Source organism: Emys orbicularis, chromosome 3 (genome assembly GCF_028017835.1).
Source record: "Emys orbicularis isolate rEmyOrb1 chromosome 3, rEmyOrb1.hap1, whole genome shotgun sequence".
Taxonomy (NCBI): Eukaryota; Metazoa; Chordata; order Testudines; family Emydidae; genus Emys; species Emys orbicularis.
Genome location: NC_088685.1, coordinates 13,684,848 through 13,695,702, shown reverse-complemented (window position 1 = coordinate 13,695,702; position 10,855 = coordinate 13,684,848). Strand labels below are relative to the sequence as shown.

The 10,855-nt window shown below is 52.3% G+C and overlaps 1 protein-coding gene across 1 annotated transcript; it reads left to right on the top strand.

Annotated features, from left to right (window-relative positions):
• Positions 1 to 7,650: 7,650 nt before the first annotated feature.
• PAQR8 (progestin and adipoQ receptor family member 8) lies at positions 7,651 to 8,712 on the top strand. Its single transcript, XM_065401929.1, has one exon. It carries the CDS (start codon positions 7,651 to 7,653, stop codon positions 8,710 to 8,712), a length of 1,062 nt encoding a protein of 353 aa, XP_065258001.1.
• Positions 8,713 to 10,855: the final 2,143 nt, after the last annotated feature.

Genomic DNA, 10,855 nt, shown 5'->3' with positions numbered 1-10,855 from the left:
TAATAAGAGCCTATATAAGAAAAAGCCCCCAAAATCTGGACTGTCCCTATAAAATCGGGACATCTGGTCATCCTAACTGCCGGACATAGTCTTGTGCAGCCCCAGCACTGCCTTGGTGAAACTCCCCCCTGTGCGGAGGGCCAGCACGAGGCCGAGGCATCCGTAACTCCCACCTCAAGCTCTGTTGCGGAGGCCTACGTGGTGCCGAGGCCTTTGGCTGCCCCTGCACGGGAGCGAGTGTCAGACACAGCAGTGCAAGGAGAGGCAGCTGCTTTGCACTCCCCTCCCCCCCCCCCACTCAGGGCCCGAGACAGCCTTGCTGTAGTGGGAGTTTTGCAGGACCTAGTGTGAGGAGTCTGGACCAGCTCCTGGCAGGTGCTGAGCTGAACGTCAGTGGGAATTGTGGGTGCCCAGCAGCTTCTAGGATCAGGCCCTTTATGAGTATCCAAGGCACCAGGAGACAAAATACTCCGAGTGAGTTCTGCTTAGCATTGTCAACCCATTCCCCCGCTAGCCTCTGGCCCCTCCTTCCCCATGATGCTTTGCTTCTCCTCGCTGTTTGCTAGAGTTGATAGCTCCGTGCCAGGCAGCGCTAGCCGGGGGCTGCTGCTTCCTGTGGGGGAGAAGCACTGGTCTGGTTCCACTCTCCGCACCTTCCCTGATGCAACTGAGCTCGGGTCAGTCATCCTTGGGGGTAGGAGGGAAGGTTAAAGCTAAATAGGGAAGGGATCTGAATAGCGAGAGCCAGATCCTCCAGTCTATTAGAGCTTCTTTGTGCCCTTCTGGTAGACGGAGCCACTGGAGGGTTTTCATTCTGCAGGGGGATCCTCCGGTGGCAGCCTCTGAACTGGCCCTTCCTGGCTGCTGACACGGGGGGCATGGCTGGAGAAAAGGGGGTGTGGCTGGTGCATCCTTATGCCATGACGATCTGTGGCTGCCAGGACAGCAGCATGGGCAGCCAGCATAAAACAGAGCAGCCCTGAAGCTGCTCCTTCTTCCTGCAGGGAATGGCCCAGCACTCCCATAACTCCAGGATTGGGGGATAGGGAGGGGGAATGGGACCCAAATGTAGCTTAAAACCCTTCCGGAGCTGCACCAAATGCTGCTCAGACACAGGCCAGGATCTGGACCACAACGTTCACAGGAAAAACGGCGCTGCAGCGGGTGACAACAGCAGCACTGCACAACACAGCTGTCGTGGCTTCAGCATACAGAAGTACTCTCCCATGTGAACCCTTCCGGGCCCTCCTAAACCAGTTCTTTTAATACCTTGCCGAGGCAGCAACCCTTAGTGAGGGCACTGTCCAAAAGAGCTTTCACGCTTCAGGGTGGTTGTTTTTTTGCCATAGCCCTGTTTAAAACAAAAAACGAAAAGAACGTTGTAAATTTCCTCTCCTGAAGTGACCGAAGGGGACTTAGTCAGACTCACCAGACAAGTTCCCCATTGCCAAACATGGCAAATGACAGCCCCACGAGGCATTATTTTCAGAAAACAAAAGAACCGGGTGCTCTGCCAGAAACTCTTTTGCAATCTTAACGGCGGTGACCAGTGCCTGCTGGAAGCAGGAAGTTCCACCTAGATCTCTATTTACGGACTGGTTAGGTTGTTGGAGGAAGTGGGGAAAGCCGGGTCACTGCAAAATCAGACTCAGACCCTTCATTTCTGGCTCTTCTACGACTTTTTTAGTTCAGGAGCGTTGGCTTCAAATGTGGATCTCCTCCTGTGGTGTTTGCCATGTCCCGGCCTTCTCTCCCTTTGTGTTTGAGTGAAGTAGCTTTGGGAGGATCCATGGAGCCATTAGTTAACAGGCCCTTCCATACCAGATCATACAATGGGTCCAGTAAACCCTATATCCCGTCTCTGGCAATAGCCAGTGTCTGTTGCTTCAGAGGAAGGAGAAAATAGTTCAGGGGTGGGCAAACTTTTTGGCCCGAGGGCCACATCTGGGTATGGAAATTGTATTGTGGGCCATGAATGCTCACGAAATTGGGGGTTGGGGTGTGGGAGGGCTCTGGCTGGGGGTGTGGGCTCTGTGGTGGGTCCAGAAATTAGGAGTTCAGTGTGCAGGAAGGGGCTCCAGGCTGGGGCAGGAGGTTGGGGTGCAGGAGGGGGGCAAGGGCTCCAGCTGGGGGTGCAGGCTCCGAGGTGGAGCTGAGGATGAGGGTTTGGGGTGCAGGAGGGTGCTCCGGGCTGGGACCAAGGGGTTCAGATGGCAGGAGGGGGATCAGGGCTGGGGCAGGAGATTGGGGTGTAGGAGTGGGTCAGGGGTACAGGCTCCAGGCGACACTTACCTCAAGCAATTCCCAGAAGCAGTGGCATGTCCCCCCTCCGGCTCCTATGGAGAGGCGCGGCCAGGCAGCTCTGTATGCTGCCCCACCCGCAGTCACCACCCCTGCAGCTCCCATTGGCCGTGGTTCCCAGCCAATGGGAACTGCGGGGGTTGCACTTGGGATGGGGCAGCATGCGGAGCCCCTCGGCTGCCTCTACTTGTAGGAGCCGGAGGGGGACATGCCACTGCTTCCAGGAACCGCGTGGAGCGGGGCAAGCCCCCGACTCTGCTCCCCGACTGGAGCGCCGAAGTGGGGCAAGCCCTGGGCCGGATTAAAATGTCTGAAGGGCCGGATGCGGCCCCCAGGCCGTCGTTTGCCCACCCCTGAAATAGTTCATGCCCCCCCAAAAAACACTCCTCTGTGTTTACTTATATATGAACCGTCTCCACAACAGTGGTTGTTGAGTGCATGTCTGCTGAGGAGATAGGCACTGACCCTGCAAACATAGATACACATGCTTCTCTTTATCTGAGGAATAGGAGTTCTATAATGAGATCAATGGAAGTACTCAGATGCATAAAGTACAAGCATAGATAGGTGTTTGCAGGATCGAGTCCAAAGCTTGTCATTATTGTTTGTATTACATTAGTGTCTACAGGCAACAGTAGTACCCAGAGTTGTAATAGTAAATGCTAAACTAAAAGCGTTTTGGAAAGGAAATTAACCCTTGGGCTTCCGGGTTTCAGACAAGTTCTAAGGGATTAAGATGAGACCTTCATGGAGGCAGGTTACCCTACCTCTGCCTACTGTGGGGTTTTTACACCTTCCTCTGAGGCATCTGGTGCTGGCCACGGTCAGAGACAGGAGAGTGGATTAGATGAATCGTGGGTCTGATCCAGTCTGGCAATGCCTGTGTTCCTAGAGGCCCCAATTTAGGGATGAGGATGTCCCTGTGCTGGACACTGTACAAACCTATAACAAAGAAATGGTCCCTGCCCCAGAGAGCTTAGGGGCTGTCTACACTGTAATAAAAAACCTGTGGCTCAGAGCCTGGGTCAATAAACTTGGGCTTGTGTGGCTCAGGCTATGGGGCTAAAAATTGCAGGGTAGACATCTGGGCTCGGGCTGGAGCCTGGGCTCTGAGATCCCGCGAGGCAGGAGGGTGTCAGAGCCCAACCTCCAGCCCGAGCCTAAAGCCCAAATGTCTACACTGAAATTTTTAGCCCCACAGTCTGAGCCCTGCGAGCTCGAGTCATCTGATTTGGACAAGTTGCAGCCATGCTGCAGGTCCTTTATTGTAATGTAGACATGCCCTTAGTGTCTAAGAATAAAATGGGAGATGAGCGGTGGACTCAACAAACCAAAGGGAAAATCGTCTGGTTACCTGGTGCACATGCCCGATGGCTGACTGTGGCTCTTTGGGGGCAAGGACCTTCTCTGTTATGGGTTTGCACAGCGTCTGTGGCAATGCACTTAGTAAGACCATTCTGAGTATAACAGAGAGTGGTCATAGCACACCAGCTGCCTGGCCATAGCTGAGGGCATCATAGGCATTGCCGCAGAGGGGAGTTTTAAGGAAAGATTTGAAAGTGGCTTTGAGGGTTTTCACAGGGAGATCTTCCCATGCAGTATAGCCCTCCGCCTCCAGACAGCAGGGAAAAGGCTGAGGGCTAAGGTACAGCTCTGCAAGGGGAGTTGTGTGGAGCTACATCACCTCCCAGGGAGCCTCAGATGGCATTGCATTTCAGGGAAGTCCGCTGTGCTGCTGCCCAGCGTGCAGGAGGAGTGGGCCTGTTCCACCACCCCTTAGGAGGGTGCTACCTGTGCAGCCCTCCGTGGCAGGGGATGGTACTGCTTGGGTTGCTACAGACCCCACAATTTCATGCTGCAGGTTTCCATCTGCTGCAGAAATGTGTCTGGAGCTCCCAGGCCTTGCGAGTGGTGGGGGAGCTCTAACCCTCTCCCAATCACACACCACCCCAGTGCCTCGGAGCTTAGCAATGGTGGTTGCCAGGGAACAGAGCACTCTGGTGCAAGAATCCCAGACAGCGGTGGCTGTTTCTAGGGGCCAGGAAGGCCAGCCCACTGGGACTTGTGAGGGTCAGGTTATATGTAAGAACATAAGAACGGCCATACTGGGTCAGACCAATGGTCCATCTAGCCCAGTATCCTGTCTTCCGACAGTGGCCAATGCCAGATGCTTCAGAGGGAATGAACAGAACAGGCAATTATCGAGTGATCAATCCCCTGTTGTCCAGCTTCTGGCAGTCAGAGGTTTAGGGACACCCAGAGCATGGGGTTGCGTCCCTGACCTTCTTGGCTAATAGCCATTGATGGACCTATTCTTCATGAACTTATCTAGTTCTTTTTTTAACCCTGTTATACTTTTGGCCTTCACAACATCCCCTGGCAAGGAGTTCCACAGGTTCACTGTGCGTTGTGTGAAGAAGTACTTCCTTATGTTTGTTTTAAACTCGCTGCCTATTCATTTCATTGGGTGACCTTTGGTTCTTTTGTTATGTGATGGGATAAATAACACTTCCCTGTTCACTTTCTCCACACCACTCATAATTTTATAGCCCTCTCTCGTATTCACCCTTACTCGTCTCTTTTTCTAAGCTGAACAGTTCCACTCTTTTTAATCTTTCCTCATATGGAAGCTGTTCCATACCCCTAAATATTTTTTGTTGCCCTTCTCTGTACTTTTTCCAATGCTAATATATCTTTTTGAGATGGGGAGGCCAAAACTGCACCCAGTATTCAAGATGTGGGCATACCATGGATTTATACAGTGGCATTATGATATTTTCTGTCTTATTATCTATTCCTTTCATAATGATTCCTTCCCAATATTCTGTTCGCTTTTTTGACTGCTGCTGCACATGGAATGGATGTTTTCAGAGAACTAGCCACAGTGACTCCAAGATCTCTTTTTTGAGTGGTATCAGCTAATTTAGACCCCATCATTTTATATGTACAGTTGGGACTATATTTTCTAATGTGCATTACTTTGCATTTATCAACACTGAATCTCATCTGCCATTTTGTTCCCCAGTAGGGATGTAAAATGTTAAACGATTAACCAGTAAGCATCAGTGTTACCGGTTAACCCGCCTTAACTGTTAACCTCCGGGCCAGCCAGCTGGCCCCAGCAGCCCCACGCCGGCCGGCCCACTGGCCCCAGTGGTCCTGCGCCGGCTGGAGCAGCCCCAGCCGTGCCTGCCAGAGTGGTCCCGGCCCCAGCTGTACCAGCCGGACGGCCCTTTAATCAGTTAACCGTTTAAACAATTAAAAAATATTTTGTGTAAACGGTTAACTTTTTAAATGATATTTACATCCCTATTCCCCAGTCACCCAGTTTTATGAGATCCCTTTGTAACTTTGCAGTCAGCTTTGGATTTAACTATCTTGAGTAATTTTGTATCATCGGCAAACTTTGCCACCTGACTGTTCACCCCCCTTTTGCAGATCATTTATGAATAGGTTGAACAGCACAGGTCCCAGTACAGATCCTTGGCAGAACCCTGCTATTTATCTCTCTCCTTTGTGAAAACTGACCATTTATTTGTATCCTTTGTTTCCTCTCTTTTATCCAGTTACTGATCCATGAGAGGACCTTCCCTCTTATCCCTGACTGCTTAATTTGCTTAAAAGCCTTTGATGAGGGACCTTGTCATAGGTTTTCTGCAAGTCCAAGTACATGTCTCCCCAAGCCTGACTGACTGGATCTTAAAACAATCGGAGCCACATGGCTGCGTTTCAAGGCAGGTCCTAGAAAGAGGAGAAGGGATTGGCGAGGCTAAGCACTCCCTGGGTCACATCATCATTGTCTCTTGAAAACAGCATCTTCTCTCTGGCCGCTCCTTGCTGCCCAGCTGCTAAACTGCTGCCAGGGAAGGGAGAGGTCTGGAATGTCAACTGAACCAGCTGCTTGCTCCGTAGTGGAGAGGGGTCTGGCCCCATCCGGCGGCGCCCAGTGCTCCCCATCCAGGAGGAGGTGTGCATTTGGTTCGGAAGTTAAGTGGCTCAGCCTGCATCGCTAATTTATTATTACAGCAGCTCCTAGTGTATGTGTACTCTGCACACTAAGCCCGGGCTCTGACTCAATTTTGAGCCCAATCCCTCCTTCCATCCACACCCAAATCAGTCTGACTCGGTCAGCAAGCACTCAGAACCCAGATCCTGCGATCCTGCTAAGGGATGGCTCAGAGCCCGAGTCCTGCTGTGACTTGGGTCCAAGCCCTGTTATTTTGCAGTGTGGAGGCAGGTGAAGCCACAGAGCTGAGTCAGACGGTCTGTGAGTGCAGGCTTCCACAGACCCAGGCTTAGTGAGCTGTGTAGACGCACCGCTAGAGGCCGCCCATTAAGGCTGGGACCTCCCGGCCTTGGGAACTCAAGCTCTGTTCAGCTCTCGTGCTGTGCTTCATGGTATCGGAGCACCCGCGGGGGAAATCCTTAGCACTTTGCAAGCTCAAAGCACGGTGCGGGCCCTTGCTTGCTGTTGTGCAGTGACTCTCCCAATAATTAGGGCAAAACCTCCCAGATCCAACCCCACCCAAAGCACCCCTCTGCCCTGAGCAGCTTGGCCCAGGGAGGGGGAGAATGCTGCTGTTCTCACCACTGGCCACTAGAGGCTGCTGTGCCCCATTGGCTGCCTCTGTAACCCTGCCTCATGGCTTCCCCAGTCTGGCAAGCAGAGCAGCAGGTGACGCTCAAGCCCTTCCCCTTTCCTCAGGTGGGGGAGGGGGAAGGTAATGGGGAGAGAGGAGGGACTGGGCTGAGGGAGGGAGACCTTACAGGGGGCTGAGGGGAGAGGAAGCCCTCTTGGGGCGACTGCCCTTTGTCTCTCATCTCCTGTGTTTCCCCCACTCCCTTCTGCTGCCACCCTTCCGGTGGGGTGGGGGACGCACAGCAGAGAGAGAGCAATGGGGGAGATGTCCCAGGAGTGCTTATTTCCTAGGAGGGGACCAGCCGGCTGGGCTCCTCCAATCACAGTGAAGGGGGGATGGCAGATCTTAGACTTCCCCCTCAGATGATGACAACGGGATGGAATCCAGGGGCTTCTTGTTATTTGTTATCCTGTGTGCTTGGCGCTGTAGGAACCACCGGGATCAGGACAGTCCTGTCCACGGAGCTGTGGCATTACTTCAGGCTGTGTTTTGGCCCGCTAGGTTGTGTAGAACCCCAACTGAGCACAGGCCTTTGCATGGCCGATAGCCTCCTGTTAGCTGCGCCCAGCACACACCCTGGGATTGTGTGATTCACATTCCCTGGCTCCGTTCCGGCTTTATTCTGCTGTTCACTGCTCCCATTTCTCTCCTCACTGCAGGGCGAGGATTGGCTTTACCCGTCTGCGGACTCCCTTCTGCCGTGGGGAGCATGATGACAGCCATCCTGGAGCGTATCAGCACCTTGTCCGTCAGCGGGCAGCAGCTCCGCCGCCTCCCCAGACTCCTGGAGGAAGGCTTCCCCAAGATGCCCTGCACTGTCGAAGAATCCGACGTGCCCCAGCTCTTCCGGGAGCCGTACATCCAGACGGGGTACCGCCCCATCGGCCAGGAGTGGCGCTACTACTTCTTCAGCCTGTTCCAGAAGCACAATGAGGTGGTCAACGTCTGGACTCACCTGCTGGCGGCCTTGGCTGTGTTGCTGAGGTTCAAGGCCTTTGCAGAAGCAGAGGAGCTGTCCTTGGACGTCTCATCCTTGCCTTTGTTCATCTTCGTGCTGTCCTCCCTCACCTACCTAACCTGCAGCCTCTTGGCCCACCTACTGCAATCCAAGTCGGAGCTGTCTCACTACACCTTCTACTTCGTGGACTATGTCGGGGTCAGCGTCTACCAATACGGCAGCGCCCTGGCCCATTTCTACTACAGCGCGGACCAAGCCTGGTACGACAAGTTCTGGCTCTTCTTCCTCCCCGCGGCTGCCTTCTGCGGCTGGCTCTCTTGTGCTGGCTGCTGCTACGCCAAGTACCGGTACCGGCGCCCCTATCCCCTCATGAGGAAGATGTGTCAGGTGATCCCAGCAGGGCTGGCGTTCGTCTTGGACATCAGCCCAGTTGCACACCGGGTGGTCATGTGCCACTTGGGGGGCTGCGAGGAGCAGGCTGCCTGGTACCACACCTTCCAGATACTGTTCTTTCTAATCAGTGCTTATTTCTTCTCCTGCCCAGTCCCCGAGAAGTATTTCCCGGGCTCCTGTGATATAATCGGCCATGCCCATCAGATCTTCCACATGTTCTTGGCCCTTTGCACGCTTTCGCAGCTGGAGGCCATCTTCCTGGATTACAAGATCAGGCAGGAGATTTTCCTGAGTAGACATGGACCCCTCTCCATCTACCTGTCCTGTGCCTCTTTCTTTGGCCTGGTGGCCTGTAGTGCCATCACGGCTCACTTCCTGCAGTGCAGGATCAAAGTGGGGCTGGCTAAAAGAGACTCCTGAGAGACCGTTGCGAAGACTAGACAGACACTGACTGGCTGGTACTGATTCGGTGGAAACCAGCGGAGGATAATTTATAGAGACATAACAAATTGGTTTGTTTGCATAACAGTTTGTCTAATTTATAACTGAGAAATGGGTGGCAGGCTGGAGTCGCTTTATGAGAGCCCTTCTGTCTAAGGCATTTTTACTTGAGTGGCTGCCTCTTGCAATGCAGGGGTGTTTTTTTAAGCCAGATTGGGGCATTTAACCAAGGATGCTTGGATTAGGCGGAGGTTTCTAGTTTGTTCCACGCTAGTAAATCTGCAGGGAATATTACATTGAATATCAGGAAAAACTAAGGGTCATTAAACTGTAGAGCAGTCTCCTAGGGGAAGCACATGGCTAGAGTCATTTAAGACTTTACAAAGCACAGGAGACTGTGCAGTGTGGATCAGTCCTGCACTGGCAGGGGGCATGGACAAGATGACCTACTAGGTCTTTTCCATCTCTGCTATACGTGGGCTTGATCCTGCTCCCATTTAAGTCAATAGCAAAATTTCAGCAGGAGCAGGATTGGGCCATATGAATCTCAATTTTCAGGGTGTTGCTGCGGAGGTCTGGGTGGCACAGTGCTATGTAACGTACAGCTGCACACGCCCTTTATATATCTCCAAGTTAGATTCTTGTGACTCATGTTCTCTCAACTCTTCCCTCCTGAAATAAATCGTACCAGGTTCTTAGGATAACTTTGCCAAATCTTTGTTGTAGAGATGGGTCTGGACCAAAACTCTAGACCCATCTATCCCGAGACTTTGGGGATGTTCCAGACCAGATCACAACTTCATGCTTCGGGCCCATCTCTGCTTCACTTTTTGACTCTGACCCAGGTTTTCTTCCGGGAAACACCTGACCCAGTAGTGACATGAGCGAAATTCCCTCTTCTGTCACTGGGAGATTTCACCAGGGGTGTTTATAGAAATTCAGTACCAGGGCTGCTCATGAACATTTAAAACAACGAGGCGGACTCTCTCAGGGGCTGCTAATGGGATATGGAGCCTTTCCCTAGTAGATCTGTTGTTTGAATCCAGCCTGGGTCGGCAGTGATGCCGGTGACTGTTTGGTGGCCTGCATCAAATGAGTTTACGCTCGTAGCTCAGTTACTGGTGGAGCAAAGAGAACAAAGACCCTTCATTGTAGGGACAGTCCCCTTCCTGCCAGGAGCAGTGCTCTTTGATGGGGCATTTTGGGGAAGCTGGCACTTGCTATAGCCGGTGTTGTACTTATGAGGGTAAACAGAGGTCTTCAAGGTTGTGAGTCTGCTACCTTTCATCAACACTAAATAACATTAGAGATTAAAACGTAATCACTGGAGAAAAAACGGGGGGGGGGAGAAGCAAAATGTACACTCGTTCTCCCTTCGATGATCCCGCCTGATGTCCCCAAATGTCTGTTGTACTCAGAGCAAAATTCTTCTTCCATTTGCACTGCAGATTTCTATTGAATATTCGCCTCCTGCTGATGCCAGTGGAGTGGACGTACCATAAGGAACAATCCCACCCTGGCAGAGGAATGGACTGGATGTGTAATAGGCCTTTGCCCTCTGCTGCGGGAGCGAGCTGTCAGCGGATCATATGGCTCTAGGGCAGTGCGTAACCCTGACACTGTAGTATAGCCCTCCTGTAATATGGAAATGAGGGTAGCAGACAGTTGAATATTTCATGCTGATGGTTATGGGTCAGTCCCTTCTACCGTCCCAAATGAATGACAAAGGTTTTGGGTTGCTTAGAATGAATTCGCCAATTGGATAAGTCCCTTCTTTGTCTACTTGAGTGGGAAGTAGGCGATTGGAGGCTATGAGCCGGATCTCCAGCTGGTGTGAATTGGAATGACTGCACTGAAGTCAATGGCGCTTACATCAGCTGTCTAGGAGGCTCCGACTAAGTACAGTCCTCACAGGCCTAACTGGTAAGCACTTGTCTTGTCCATTCTGTCCTCTCCCAGTGTTAAATCCCAGTTCCCTTGTAGTAGATTATACCACTGCACTACCCATGTGTCCTGTGCAATAGCTTCACACCCAAATGGTCTGATCATCACCTGGTGTAAATCCCCATTGACTTCAGTGTAGCTGCGCTGATTTACTCCAGCAGAGGATCTGGCCCATCAA

Bases quoted from the DNA above. Each gene is read 5' to 3' on its own strand.
- PAQR8 (XM_065401929.1), top strand. From the start codon at position 7,651: ATGATGACAGCCATCCTGGAGCGTATCAGCACCTTGTCCGTCAGCGGG.